This window comes from Larus michahellis, chromosome 1 (genome assembly GCF_964199755.1).
Source record: "Larus michahellis chromosome 1, bLarMic1.1, whole genome shotgun sequence".
NCBI classification, from domain to species: domain Eukaryota; kingdom Metazoa; phylum Chordata; class Aves; order Charadriiformes; family Laridae; genus Larus; species Larus michahellis.
Window position 1 is genome coordinate 64,056,421 of NC_133896.1, and position 15,631 is coordinate 64,072,051.

General features: G+C 39.6%; 1 protein-coding gene across 9 annotated transcripts in view; it reads left to right on the forward strand.

Moving 5' to 3' along the window:
- The window catches only part of DGKI (diacylglycerol kinase iota), a 217,073-nt gene that overhangs the window by 101,511 nt on the left and 99,931 nt on the right, over positions 1-15,631 (forward strand). For 3 of the 9 annotated variants that reach the window (XR_012586453.1, XM_074582700.1, XM_074582709.1), the window contains 7 exons: positions 1,288-1,359; positions 1,934-2,050; positions 7,897-7,992; positions 8,293-8,367; positions 9,566-9,661; positions 10,924-11,006; positions 12,414-12,474. Coding sequence is in view for 8 of the 9 variants with exons in the window: in XM_074582700.1 (XP_074438801.1) it covers positions 1,288-1,359; positions 1,934-2,050; positions 7,897-7,992; positions 8,293-8,367; positions 9,566-9,661; positions 10,924-11,006; positions 12,414-12,474 (600 nt within the window). In the remaining variant the exon portion in view is untranslated. The remainder of the gene's footprint in view (positions 1-1,287; positions 1,360-1,933; positions 2,051-7,896; positions 7,993-8,292; positions 8,368-9,565; positions 9,662-10,923; positions 11,007-12,413; positions 12,475-15,631) is intronic. The other 6 variants (XM_074582719.1, XM_074582730.1, XM_074582739.1 and 3 more) reach the window with 3 other exon arrangements.

Below are 15,631 nucleotides of genomic sequence, written 5' to 3' on the forward strand. Positions count from 1 at the left end.
TCCCTCACTTAACAAGACCAGTGCATCTCTGGATGGGTTTTTGGTTGTTCATTTAAATCTCCTTCTTGGTGTGCTTGACAGCGTCATTGCACTGGGCACCAATAGGCTCATTTTTCCTGCAGGTGTCTATCTTCCTGTTCCTTTCCAGAGCAGCTAGGATAAGAAGGACCTTAATTACAGAAGCAGTGAGGCAATGACCTGTTAGATGTTACTGAATCAGATTATAATTCTTTGCACTGGGTCTTGGGCATTGCCCAGCATGTAGGAAATTTAGGTAAAACTCAGCTTTTCAAAAAGAAAACTGCCTCACAAACTCATGACTTGGTAGAGAGACTGAATTAGAAAATTCTGGGTAGTGATGGGCTACTTTATGTAGTAGGGGGAGGCTTGATAGAAGCCAATGAATAAAGGACCCAGACAACTGCAAATCTGAAACCTAAGCAGTGAAGGTGACTATGACAAACTGTTCAATGAAGTTCTGGGCTTTCCATCTCTGCAGCAATTCTTCAATTCACATCAATTCTTTCTCTAGCTAAAATAAGCTTTAACTGAACACAAATTTTTAGTCTGTAACTTACCATTTGTTGCATGTGTTATATGCAAGAAGGATGTATACGACCCAATGATCTCTTCCAGCTTTAGAATTCAGAGCAAAGTGATATGTCTGCTGAAATTGCATTCTACAAAATGAAACTCTTCTGTGGGAGAATAAAATCTTGTATTTGCTGGTAATGGTCTCCTTAAAGCTATGAAGAAATATTTATTTTATCTGTTTGATCCGAATCAGACAATTTATGTTTTTGGAACTTTCTTAAAAGATCTTGATCTGAGTCAGCTCAATAAAACAATAAACTTAATTTCCCAATCAGAACATTTCAACACAGCATTGTAGTTGATTCCACTCTGTATTTTAAAAAAAAAAAAAGGAAAATTCAAATTCTTGTTTGTATTTAGAGAAAACAACACTGCAATGAGGGAATATTTTGTTCATTAAAATAGGCATTATTTCTGTATTTCTTCTTCCTTTGTTTTTAACTAGAAAATCTAAGAAAAAACATAACATTTTGGAGAAGTGTTTTTAGAAGTGTATATGAAAATGTCCCAGTTGAACCTTCGCTATGAATGCTGTCACTGTTCTATCCCCCAAAAATCTATTTGATGTCTAAGAGCTTTGAGGCTGAGCCAATGTATCTGACTTCAATAAACTGATTTAGCCTAGCACGGTCACCTGGCGTAAATCTTCTTGTAGTCAGGAGGAATTTAATCATTTTTTTCTGCTCATTCTAGGGCTTTCAGCAGAAATTCTCCTTCCATAGTAAAGAGATTGTGGCCATCAGTTGTTCCTGGTGCAAGTTGGCGGTAAGTGAATAGTAGTCAGGGAATCTGGTAGCATTTTTCCGGGCTCTGAACCAGCTTTCCAGGTTCCCTCTCTGTGAATCACCCCCAGTTTTGCCAGTTCTGTTCCTTTTGTTCAAAGACACCATTAACTTCACCTGGCTGACACAAGTCCTCGAGAAGAATGTAGTCACTAGCTACCTCCCATCAACACCCTGCTGCTGCTAGCTCAGGAAGCCAAAGAACTCTTAATACATAGAGTGCATCAAACTAGGTTGTGGTCTTCAATTTGTGATCTGTGTAGAAGTGATTCGGGTTTTTGGAGGTTTTGATGTTTGGGTTTTTTTTTTGTTTGTTTCATTTTTGGAGGTTTTTTTGGTGGTGTGGTTTTTTTTTGGTTTTTTTTTTTTTTGGTAAGAAGGCATGGCTAGGGAAACGGATCTTTAGTTGCTAAAACTCCATGGTTTGAAGGGCTTGAAGACAGTGGAGTTGGGAACATTGCTCCAGTTTTTGTACCATCACCCTCTTCTCCATGCTTTCCCTTTGTCCTTGTCTTTCTTGGCCTCTTTATTGACTCTACTCTCTTCCTCTCTTCCAGTTTCACAATAAAGTCACCTGTTTCATGCTACATCACATTGAGGAGCCATGTTCCCTGGGGGCTCACGCTGCTGTCATTGTGCCTCCCACCTGGATCATTAAGGTGAAGAAACCTCAGGTAACTGCATGCTGATGTCTGTTTCTGAAGCTGTATGGCTGCGCAGGGCCAGCCTGGCTTCGCCGCTCGGAACTCCTTCACTAAGGCATGCTTGTTCAACCCTGTCTCTATCCCTGAAACCCAGCATACATCCATGGTGATTATGAACCTGTATCCTCCTGCCCCTCCATCCAGCCCTTCAGTAAGTTTCCCTATTTTGGATGATTAGCAACAAATGTGACTTCTGTTCTGAGCAAATTCAGCTTGGATTTGTTCCTGTAACTGTGGGTTCAATGAGCCTATGGCAAGAAATCCCCTCTGTTTTAGGCAGTCAAGCATGTTTCATTAAATAGAGCTGAGCAAATACAGGGAAAAACTGTTCACAAACATTCACTCGAATTGGAGTAAGAATTGGCTGTGGCTGGACTGGCGTTCCTCTGAATTTGCCATTAATGGACATTTAAACAATCATGTCTTATTTACATCAGTGCTTGCTGAATGTGAGCAGTCAGCCCACGTGCTCATTTAGTTGAAGGTAACAAGCATTAGACTTCAAAGCTTTGGTAATGGATGTGATATGTCTTGGAGACAATTGTTCACTGGTGAACACAATAGGGAGAAAAGGAATCCAGAAGAGAGCTGGCCAAAAATTAAAAGGGGATTCTCATCATGCAAGAAGTATTTTTTTTTTTTTCTTTGAAAGTCTGTTTTCACTCAAGATTGACCTGAAAGAAACAGCCAAACACTGAACATATTGGGGAGCCAGAAATGCTGGGAAAAATTTTATTTCAGAAGCACTGAAACAAGTTGATGTTTGTTTGTTTGTTTTTTTTCCCTGAAGTGAATGATGTCCGGGATATTGAAACTTCACACTCGTGTTTTCTTGTAATTTTCCTCCATTCACAGGAATCCTGGTTTTATAGAGTAGGGATGTGTGGTTCTTAATGTTAGTGTGTCCGTCCTTGAGAAGTGACCCGGGGCTTTCTGACTCAGTGTCCTGGTTGCCAACAAGGATCCGAGAAGTTCAGGTTGTAGGCAAGACACTAAGACAAAATTAGTGCCATAAAACTGGAAAAAGGTCTAAGTTGTGACACTGCTCAGTTTTTAGTTCCAATCTAGGGACATGAATGTCAGATTTGTGCATGAGTTGCATTTCTAAAAAGCTGGATGTTGAAGACGAGTTAGGGGGAAGGGGAAATATATGTATAGAGTAATCAAAAAGTCAGCTGAAGAGACCACTATTTCTCCTTTAGGTCCAGAGAGAGAAGGCAAGATTCCTAGCCGTCTCCACTCTGAGAAAAAAGGTTTCCTTGGCATATGTATTTTTTCCCTACGCTCTTATTTCTCTGCTAGTTTTACTCCAGCCTGCCTTAGAGAAATCTTTTTTTCCTCTCTTGAAGAATCTGTTTGAGTCCTTGGCAGAGACTTAATCTCCTTGGCTAATTTTCCACACCTATCTGGTACTTGATAGATGTATCAATGCCTGACCTGACTAAAAGAAGCCTTTCTTACATATTTTTAATTTTATTTTTTAACTTTTAGTAAAAAAAAAAAATAAAAATGAACACTTTTAACTTTCCTTTGATTTGGTACTTGGTCAAAGCAAGGCATCTTTCTTATTTTTAGAGAATTTTCTTTCTTGTCCATTATTTTTTCAGAAAAGTTCAAATAAAAAAATAAATCCAATCTAGCTAATTATAATTCATGGGAAAAATGCTTTTAAATGTTTAAAAGGTTCAAAATGTTACACTAAAAGAAAATATCTGTCAGCGTTGTATGCCTGAGTCATGAGCGGAGAGGAAGTACTTCAGTCCAATATTCCCTCTCCATCACATCTCAAGTCCTTGAAATTCATGGTCAGTAGCATGCAAAAACCTTATGTTGAGTAATTGAAGCATTAGATCAAAATGATATTTAGCACACCCAATGGGCATATTTCCATGAAACTTCTTAACAGCACCCATTGAGGTATTAGTTCTGGGGAATGCTTCCTTATTGCTGTAGAAAACACTGACGCATCTTTCAGATGTGTTTTCAGATTTTTTGGCAGAAGTCTTGTTTTCTTATTTATTATTTTTTTAGGAAATATTTTCTTCTCTCCTGCTGTTTCTGGCCAGCTCTCCTTCTGTGTATTATGACCCTCTTCACCCTATATGCATGTTTGGTAAACACTGTGAAATATTCACTGCATTCAGTCCACAGAATACAAACACAGTATTCACAAATTTTTGTAAATTCAGATAGTAAATAAATGTGAAACCAACAATCTGTTTTTTGCATATTCCACAATCAGAATAAATTTGGCCAGAAGCCTTTTTGTTATAAAATATTTCCTCAGCTCTAATTAACTACTAACATTGGTCACAGGCAACTCCTGAACTGAATTCCCTGCTCATATGAAACTGATTTTAGTGGTGCCTTCATCCTGTTTGTTGGTTGTTTGTTTTAAGCAAATAAGATGGCTTTTTGTAGCAAAACTGTGCCCTGATTTTTAGTTTTATTGCTACAAAAATGGTTTTCCATGCTTATTTTATACAACGTGGGTCACCACCTTTCAAATGTTGGGCTTGAATAAAGAGCACACTCCCCCTCTGATTACCACAAATGTTGTGGTAGTGAAGCATAATGGTATAATTGGTTAAGGACAAATCTCTGCTTACAACCTTCATTCTAAATGGGGAGCTATAGCTTCTTGCAAGCAATTGATTGCAAGATGAAGGATATTCAGAATGATTCAAATAGCTTTGGGATTGGTGGTAGCCCTGTATGTAATGACCCATTTACATGAATGGAAAACTCCCAATACCTATTCCACGTTATTCATAATGCGAGCCACTTCTGTAACTTCTTTACAGATTTCCAGTATTTCTGTAGTGCATTCGCAGTTCTTTGACACCAGCTCTGATTTCCTGGGGTTCAAATAAATTCCATCTCCTAGTTTGTGAAAGCAGGTCCTTCCTGTTGACTGGTGGTATTTTGTTATAGGTGAGGTTTGGTAACCCAAGTGGTGTTAGCTCTAGGAATGGACTTGCTATATGCTTATGTTGTGGGAGAAAAGTAGATAATGAGGATCTGGCTGATGTACTTACTGATTCAGTTTGTCTGGTGTTTGGGAAGGCAAAGGCAGTAACTGTAAAATTCCAAGTTTTTCCTGTTCAAGGTGAGTAAACATGGGGTTTTCTCCTCCTCCTTTGAGGACCTTGAAAAAGTGCTAGTGAATATTTATATTTCTGGGTTTATCTCTTTATTTCCTCAATCTCTGAGAGCAGCTGGCTTGTCCAATGGTGGTTTGTGAGCAGTCAGAGGATGGTCAAGATTGACCTTCCCAGAGGCTGTTCATTATTTAAGTCATTTGAAGCCCAGTGTGTTAAAAGCCTTTGAAAATGAAGGCTGAAATGTTGTAAAGGAAAATGTTGAAAGGATTCATTGGATTTGCTTGAGATAGTCTGTGGCCCTCGCACCACCCAACACCACCATACAAGGAAGACTCCAATTCTTCTGTTCATCTAGCTAAGCTTGCTGAGAACTATAGTGACGATGCAATAATACCAAAAATCTCTTTTTGAAGATGACCAAACTGAGATCCACAAAGGAGAGGTTTCCTCTCTAGAGGCAAGTTAGGATTTACATATGGTACCCATTTTTAAAGGTATGCTTTGCTATAAGGTACTTTGCTGAATAACATTACATGTTTATAAAACACTCATCAACTTGTTATGTGGACAAGGTAGTATGCATCCATTTCTTCAGTTCAATGTGCAAAGACGGATGATTACTCTTGGCTGTTGTTCTTCTGCATGTTTGCAAAGAGAACCTGCATATGTTTAAGCAGCTTTTTTGCCTTTCATTTGCTATGGACATGCAGTTGCAATCATCATAGCAAAGCTTTAGGTTATCTTAACACTACAGGGGTAGGCATGTTTAAAAAAAAGGTGAAATAACATGGCTGTGATATAGCATACTTTTAGTGCCTTTTTGAGTGTGGAAATGAAAATTTTTATAATCATGAATGGAGGCTTAGACTAAAACTGTTTCTCTAATATAGTTGTATGCCTCTTCCCACCCCACCTATAGGCAAAAAAAAGAGATATGTTATAATGGGATTTAACGAAAACTACATTTAAACATTCTTGAAATTATTCTTTTAAAATTAGTTAGGATTTTACTGAACTGTCTTTGCCCTTTCCAGAAGAAAGCCACTGGACTTAGGTCCATCCATTGTGAAGGCAGAATCAAAAGTACAGCTCTTCTTCTAGAGATACAGTTAAGTACTTGCCTAGTATAACACCTAACTTGAGTTACAGACTACAATTTTCCAGCAGAAGTCACTGAAGTGCAATGAAAGGATAAGTATTTTGAATTTTACATCTGGAGAGTCTGAAGCACTGGCAAAAGGCTTGATATGCCCCTGACCTTTCAGCAGACCACTAGCAAGACTGCAGGTAGACTAGATATCTTCTCTCTGTCCTGTGTTTTGCCTCACTCCAGGGAGAATCCTTCAGCAGAGAAATCCTTAGGAACTAGACTGAGACCCTCATGGGAGGCAGCTTTGAGAGTAATGTCTTGTACCTTTATATTGACATAAGACTGTTTACAGTCAATCTGTCTATTGAGGTAGGGCAGTGAAGAACCACGCAGGAGATATTGCCGATGTGTTTTCGTAGTCAGTGCAGTCTTTGTGGTTTATTATGCTTTCAAGATCACTTTGTATCAGACTAGGTATCCCAAAATATAGTCTGAAAGGGCAAACGTCCTCCTCTGCAGAGCCATCTTGTCTTCGGTATTTTCAGTAACCAACAAGGCACGACTATATCCTGGTCCACAAGGAGTGTTGAGAGAGGTGACAAAAATCTTGAGACCTTGTGCTCTGTGGCAGGCTTCTCTTGGTCTGGGTGAAAAAGGAAAATGTCTTTAGGTATTTGAGTTAGGTAGCTGTTAGTTTTTCTTAACTTCTCAGAGATGTGGAAATATTAGCTTCCATATCTGGTGTGTTTTACTGACGTCTTGAAATTCTGGAATCGGTTGTTAGGTATTAAATAGAATCTAGTAGCTGTTCTTGTTAATGTTGGTTAGCAAGCAGGATTAAGACATCACTGCTTACAGATGTGATAATCTCTAGTCATTGGCTTTTTTCATTAGTGGTATACTTTTGAATAAGGTCAAGACAGAAATGAACTTTTGGATGAGCTGAGTGGATCTTGTTCCCCATTTGAAGCCAGAAAAAAAAAATCAATAAACTTTCCTCTAATTCCCTGTGTTACTTAATTTCCTGGTGAAAGCTGGATTAAGAGTTGAAATACTGAGAAAATATTTACAGTATTTACTATAACACAAAATTTCGATCCTATGGAAAGGGATAGGATATCCTGCAGGTATGACTTCAGTTACTGAATTAAAATAATTAGAAAAAAATAAGAAAAAAAAAAATCCCCTTTTTAAACTGTTCTTATCACACCAGAATACTTTTGTGTTCAACAACTTTGAGCAGGCTATTGCCAGCCTCGAGAATAAATTTGATGCTAGTTCTATTTTAATAGGTTCTGCAAAACTACAAGCAGTTTTATAGTTTGGCTTTTTTTCTATGTAATTAAGTGATACTCTTATTTAAAAACAAAGAAAACAAAAAACCCACAAACACCCCTTGCCCCATCCTTAAATATTGAAAATTCAGTTTGTTCCTTAGCAGGTGATTACACAGTCTCTTGATAGGCCGGAACTGACGGCACAGTGCCAGCATCATACACCATGGTGGCCTACGTTATGTTGAGTCAGAATGGTTGCCAGAGCTAAAACTTGTTGTTTTCTTTCCTAAAAAAAACATGAAAAATATCTCATTTATCATGTTTTTTTATTACATCTTTATGCAGGTGGTCTCCATACCAGGAGACGAGCCTGATTGGGCAGGAGACTGGAGCCCCGAAGGGGAAACGGGCGTCTCCTACCCCTATTGGGAGGGTTGGCAGGTACAACATGTGGTGTTATGTGAGTCTATGGGAGCATCTGATCTTTTTCCCCCCTCACAGCGTGGGAAAGTTTCCAGTTCCAAAGCACCAGTCTGGTCTCCGTGTGTGGCTTTCTCCATAAACGGTGGTGTGGAAGTGTAAAGCATGCAGCGCATGTAATTTAAATCTCGAGCATGTGCCAGATACTCTTATCATTCTCCAAGTGGACATGCATGGAAGAGCTTCGTAAAGGGGCTCTGTCTGGGCCTGTCTTCTAAATTTTGTTTTGCTTTTCATGTATTCTTTTTTCTTTTGATGTAGAACTCATTAAAGACTTCAACACGGCGAAAGAAGAGAACATCTTTTAAAAGAAAAGCCAGCAAAAGAGGCAACGAAGTAGGTATTCAAGTGGTTTGGAAATCAGGGTCCTTTTGTTTAAATGTCTAAATACAGACTTTAAAGTTTTGTTTTTTCTACTGCAGTGTTTAATTTTTTTTCCCCCCACTGAAAAATTCCATGTTATTGAATTGGTTGTGGGAATAAATCAGTTTTGATAAAACTTGCATGAGAAGTTTTATTTCCTGAGTTGATTTTTCACAAAACAACATACCAGACTCCAGAAGGACCAGCAGCCTGATGAAACAGCATTCCCTTGGGATGTAAGAGACTTGGCTCATGGGATGTTAAACTGGGGTTGTGAAATTCATGGTGAGTGCATTGACACAAGGGTCTGGTCCGATTTGAGGGTATCTCCCTCAAGAGTTCTTATATTGGAAATATTCTGCTTGTGTGAAAATTGGCACTGGACCACAGAGAGAGAGAAAATAGATGAATGGTTTGGTTTATCACATAACTTATAGAAGACTCTGTTTTCAGATCCTGCCTAGTGGTTTATTTATGTAGATGAACAACAGCCTCACAGGGAGAAGTGGAGGGACACTCATCTCATAGCCAGAGCTCTCTGGTTAAGGTCCTCACTTGGGTGGTGGGACAACTGCAGACCAGAAACTTGAATCTGTGCCTGCCGCAGCCCAGGGGGGTGTCCTAACTACTGGGGTCTCTAGTGTCCTGCAGGTGTAGGGAGTAGCAAGGCAAATGGCTTCTTCATTGACATGTCATGTTTGGCCTGTGGCAATTGTTCAAAGGTGGGAGGGCCGGCAAGGCCAAGAAATCAAAAGCAGATCATCTGCAACTGAGTGCTGATACAACTTGTCTGTTAGATGGGAGTAATGAAATAAGTAGTTTATGTCATTCTATTTTCCACTGGAAAATTGTTCCTATTAGAAATAGCACTTTATATGACACATTATTAGTGCTGTGTGAATAATTGTTTTTTTGGGAAATAACATTGAGTAACAATTTAAAATAATTTTGTGCTGGCCTGAAGTAGGGTTTGTTTTTTTTCCCCTTTTATCTTCTTACTCAATTGTCTCAGCTGGATAAATTAGTCTCAGATAAGCACCACATTCACATGGCTGTACTGGTTCCAGTACCTGAGGTAGTTCTGTCAGAGTTAGGTTTGGTGTCCTGCATGTGTTATGCCATGGAAACACATATAGCTTGTACTAAAGTTGTTCTTGCTTCTGTTTCTCAGGATAACAAAGGTCGGCCATTTGTGATAAAGCCTATCTCCTCTCCACTCATGAAGCCGCTACTGGTTTTTGTCAATCCAAAAAGTGGAGGGAATCAGGTAAGAACATCATCTGGATCCAGGTCACAAATTTTTAGTTTAGCAACAGTGTTTCTGCAAATTAGAGTAGTTTTATTCTCATTTAGATATTAATATATATTTATATAGAGAATATAAAACGAAACTGCTAAGACTTGGATTCAAAACAAAGAAAAAATTTAGCCTTTCTCACAGTGTATAATTCATCTGCAAAACTCCTTGCTGTAGGATTCTGTGGATGCTAAAAATTTACATGGGCTGAAGGAGAGATTTAGAAGACGAAATCCTGAAGGTTACCAAAGTCCTGGACCCCTCCTCTGTCTCAAGAGTTCTATGAACTCCAAATAGCTGAGGCTGGAGAATACCTACAGCAAACATCCCATTTATTTTCTCTGTTCTTATTCTTTTTCCTAGGCATTTTGACTACTATTCTTGGTTCTTCACTTAGGGGAAAGTGTCAGACAGGAGAACAATAGCTCAGAAGGGGTAGCTATCAAAAATTCCTGACTGGCACCCCCTAGGCTATGTCTGAAATGCATTCTTGCATTACTTGAAAATACAAGTGGGCCCCATGGGGTCCTTAGCCCTCTTCCGCTAGTAAGACACCCTGCCACTTTGTGTCTGGGCAGAACAAAAATGAAGGGAAAAGAGTGTCTGGAATATGAACCCAATTCAATATGAATTGAGAAGGTAGAAATTATATCTGTAGGTGATGGGCTGGCCATACTGTACCAAGTGAGGGAACATTGGTGCAACTGTAGCCCAGGGTCCTTGGCTCCTGCTTCATTAGGTGTTAGAGGGCTACAGTTATGACTGTTCATGGTGGTGATGGTGGAGGTCAGAGTAGTGTCATTGCTTGGATGTTGTGCAGGACACTGTTCAATGTGATGGTGACTTTGCCCATAAGCTTGTTCAACTTCTTGCTGTCATGGATGGCCGAGAGTGGTGTAGGATAACAGAAATTTCTTTTTGCAGGTGGTGAGAGGTAGGAGAACAGGTTTCTGTGGAAGATGAACCTTTGGTGTAACCTTGAATATCTGTTCTTATGAACTGTTAATGATCTGTGTCGTAAAATTTAGTCTATATGTATACATGTTCACCCCGCCTAGATTGGTGGCTCTATTTTATAGAGCAGTCATCTGCTGTGCCACTTCCTAGTTTGTCTTTTTCTTGGTTTATGTTTTCTTTGTAAAGCAATCCAAATATAGTGAATATTTAACATTATTATTTCTAATAATCACAAAGCTATTCATAATTTCTCTTTGATTTTTCTCGTTTCCCAGGGCACCAAGGTTCTCCAAACATTTATGTGGTATTTGAATCCACGCCAGGTCTTTGATCTCTCTCAGGAAGGGCCAAGAGATGCGTAAGTTCTCAAGCCTTCAGTGCTGCAGACCATAATTCTTCTCTTACCAGGAAAGCAGTCAAATGTCTAACTTGGGTAGATCGGTAGACTGTGCATTGGGTGTGTCCAGGTTTTGGTAGTCGTGGTGGGGCAGGCTGCAGTGGTGGCTTCTGTGACAAGAGGTAAGGAGCTGCCCCTGTGTCAGACAGCCAGGTCGAGACGGCTCCAAGACGGACCCGCTGGTCAGGCACCAATGGTGCCTGACCATTTCCTGGTGTCTGAGCATTGGAATGGGGTGAAGCTGCCTCCAGATTTCCATACATGACAGCAGCACTGGAAGTACCTCTACTTGCTGAGTAACTAATTTGGCTTCTCTAGGCAATAGCTGTGAGCCTCTTCCAGGGGATGGAGGACCTGTCTTTAAAGGCGTGATTCTCACTGCTAAGGGTTAAGAGACTATCCTGTGGCATTTCAGATAGGGAAACTTGCTTCAATTAGGCAGCGCAAAAATATAGTAATCATGTAAAATCAAATATTTACCTATATAAGAATGGTCCACATATTTGCTATTCATACTTCTAGAGCACCCAAGCCTTTTTTCCTGCTCAAACACCCCCACTGCTGCTCTCCTCGTGATGTACAGAAGCTTTAAAGTATGCATACGTTTTTCAGAGCTGTGTAATGGAGTTAAAGGAGGATTAGGTCCTCTGGTCACTCAGCTCTCTACTTGTGAATGTACCCCCTCCATTGGGAGATATTTCATTATGCCTTTCTTTCATGCAGCTGAAGGAACAAGTCTACAACGGGTGCTTTTTTTGGTTTTCCTGATTGTATCTTAGATCAGATATCCAGAGAAAGAGCTCTGTTTAGATGTTATTGCTTTCTGTGGTGTTAAAGAAATAGTTACCAGCTGAAGGAGCTGTCATGTCCTACATGTGTCAGAAACGGTGGCTCAGCAAATCCTGATGAGGAAAATTAAATTTTGTTTAAAAACCTCAATGTTTATATTTGTTTGCTTTAAGGTAATACAAAAATGGAAGATTTTTATGCTTACAGACAACATGAGAATCTGGCCTTTCAGATTTAGCATGGGAACATGCGTAACTGATCACATACTTTTCCAGAGGTGCTGCTTAACCATGGAGGAAGGCCCCCTTTCACATCCTAGTGGTTTTGTGTGTGTGTGTGTCTGTGAAGGTGTGAAATGAGCCACAGGGCTCAGGCTGGAGTGGGGCAGATGCTGCCTGCCTCCCCCTACACCTTTATTTTTCTGCCTCCACCCACGCCTTTAGTCATGAATATTGGAAGATGCAAAAAGTGGTGGTTAAACTGTCAAAGTGCGTAGAAAGTGCCTGCGTCATTGCTCTGACTTCTTTTTTTTTTTTTTTTTTTTCCCCCCTCTTTTCTCCCTTTATGTCCCCTGGCCAGGCTGGAGCTGTACAGAAAAGTGCCAAACTTGCGGATCCTGGCCTGCGGCGGGGATGGGACGGTAGGTGGCTGGTGCCTGGCAGCCCTGTGCTCTTTGCCAAGAGAATAAATTCCTCACAGTTGTGGGATTCCCACCTTGTGATGGCTGGAGAGTCAGATAATGTACCTTACGCTTGTGAAATTTACTCTTAAAACTTTGTGTGGCCTGGCCTGTGGAGTGATGGGGCCAGATCCTAATGACCAAGACCCTATCTGCTTTATGCACAAAGATTTGGTACAGCTCAAAAAAAAACAACCAAAGATTAACTTTGCTGGCCTCCTCTCACTTTTTGCACAGGTCTGAGGGTCTAGTAGGTTAAGTCACAGTCTGGGGGCCACTATATCTGAATTTCTGCTCCTTCCTGCTATCGTCTCCATGATGTCTGAGCACAGTCAAACAGCGTCTCCTCTGTGCTTAAAGAAAGTGAGCTTCCCCGCTTTCTTTACAAAGCATCTGTAAGGAAGGATATTGCATTGGTCATACTACTACCCTGGGATCTGGCAGGTCCAGGGTCAATATTTTTTCTTTGATGAACTTCTGTGCGCTCTTGGATAAGTGAAAAGGGTCAGATCTTTACAGGATTTAGGCACTTTGAGTTGGAGACAGGCTCTGTGGTTTGGGGCCTGGAGTCCGAGAGTGGTAATGGAGGCATTGCAACCGCATAACTCTTTCCAGTACGTAGGAATATTGTAAATCTCAGTCTGTGCCACTGAGTGCTTAAATACTGTTGAAAAACTGACCTTTAATTGCTGCAAAGATCAGTTCCCTAAACATGCACTTGATAATAGTTGTAACTGTAAGTATGGTAAAGAAAATGCATTACTGGTTGCAAGGTGCAATGGCTGGCCAGGATAGATGTATGTAGATATTTAAGGCATGGGGAGCCTTTTTTTTTTGGCCTTTTTTTTTTTTCTTTTTTGTTTGGTTTTGTAGTGAGCTGAACCAAACCTCAACACATCCCTGTTTGAACTTCTGTGGGAACTTTCTGTTCAGCTTTTAAAATGGTAGCTGTATGCTTATTAATACCAGTGCTTCCTCTGCAAGAGTGAAGAAAATACGTGATTTGACTACTGTTTTGCTGGTACCTGGGGCAATAAGATACTACTGAATTGTGAATGTTTCTGAAGAAACCTGCAAGGCATTGCTTTAGCAGGAGACATAGCTGCAAAAAAGAGTTTCAATCTGTTTCTGAAATATTTTGCAGCTTCCATCTGAGGAAGCCAATATTTTATTGGGGGGAGGGGGGGTTATTCATCCTGAAAGTATTAAAATAGAAATAAATGCAGCTACATTTGAGTCTGACCATCCTTTGTTTTCCCTTTGCTGAGCAGTAGAAGCGACAGGTGGCAGCACCTTCTCATTAGTATGAGCAGCACTCTGCTATTAACTTTGCTGCTCAGTTTGAAGCAAATTAATATCTAGTTATTCCCAAAGCCATTACATCTAGAAATGAAAAATCTGGCTCAAATGGACTTAGTGAATATTCAATGAGACCAGATGTTACCTTTCATTATTGAGGTGAAACAGAACTTATTGTAACTTTTCCATCATTGCTGCTTGCTGTTCCTTTCCAGGGCATAAGTGGAAAGCTTTGCTTTCAAAGCAGTCAGGAGCTTTCTGTTTACAGGGAAATGATAGTCTTTGTCATCCTTGATTGTAAAACTAATGTGCAAGGTTTAGAAATGACCTCAAGTTAAATAGCAATGTTGTACTTATAAATTAGTAATTTGAAGTTTCTGTTAAAAGCATTTACAAAAGTGGTGGGGATTGTAATGCTACCGGCACCAGTGAGAGACCGAGGCACAGATGTATGGATTAAGTCATTGGCAATGACAAAGGGCTAATGACAAAAGACTCTAAGAACTCCTGGACTTGGTGAAGTTACATTGGGACTCTTTATTCTGCCTCCTGTTATCAATATTGAAGGATAGATTTTTGAAAAGTAGAGGATTATATATCTCTGAAAATTTCTTAATGACTGTACTTAGTCCTACCATGATGACTATGATAGACCTAAGTATCTTTGGTGACATCCAAGTTCATGAGAGTTGTAAATGGTTCAGATGACTGTTGTCAGACAATGAGCCCTAATGTGGATTCACATCCCAGGTGAATGCTTTAATTATTGTACAGTTGGTTATGATAAATAACTGTCTGATAAATGCTGTTTATACTTAATTAAATTTCTTCAAGATACTTTGAGAAAGACATACCCTAGAATATCAAATAGGGTGGCGGTTGCTATATCTATCAGGCTACCCCCTCTCCAGTCCTTCAAATTCCAACGGTGGTACCCATAACATAACCCATGTTGTGCTAGGTACCTTTCGTGAAGCTCCAGTTTCATCCCAGTTTGGGGTAAGAATATATTTGAAATCATAGCAATGGGGAGTTAGGGATTTTTCCTCCTCCTATAGTTGGGGGGGAAAAAAATCCTGTTCAGACATGGTCCCGATTTCAGTTTTATGTCATATTTAAAAGTTCACATTTCTGGTAGAGACTGCATCTTTGAACGCTGGTGTCAGGAAAAAAAAGGGATCAAAATTTATCTTATGTTTATTTTTTTCTTAATTCTTTAATTATAAATGCAGCACAGGTTCTTTCACATTATAATTATTTTTTTTGTAAAGATGAGAAATAGTTTAAGAAATAGCCCTATTTTCTTGAAGAAAGAATTTCAGTCATAAAAAGTTTCAGCAACTCTTTTTTTACTGCCTTGGAAATTACCATTTGATGTAAACAAAATATTTTGCAGTAAAAGTTTTATGTAGTCTGGAACAGGGACTGGAGAGAGAAACAGCTCTTCTAAAATAACCAGTAACTTATGATACAGAAGAGTCAGATTCATTGTTCCAACCCAAAGTCTTCAACCCTGAGCATTACAGTTTGTTATTCTAGTCTTTTAGTCTCTATTTATATACGTGTGTATGTATGACTAGAATATATATGGTTTATGCTTTGCAATGATTGAAATGAGAGATGCTCAGCAAGAAGGGCACTTGTTTGAGGAATGGGAGACCTGTGGGCAAGTCCATGCTTGACTTGATCTGGACCCTCTGTTCCAGTTCCAGGACATGTTCTGAGATACTGTGCTGTTTTAACGTGTCTCTCATATTTTCTTTCATGACAGCATAAGGGCACTCTTAAAAAAAATGTCCTGAATCATCCATATTATTCT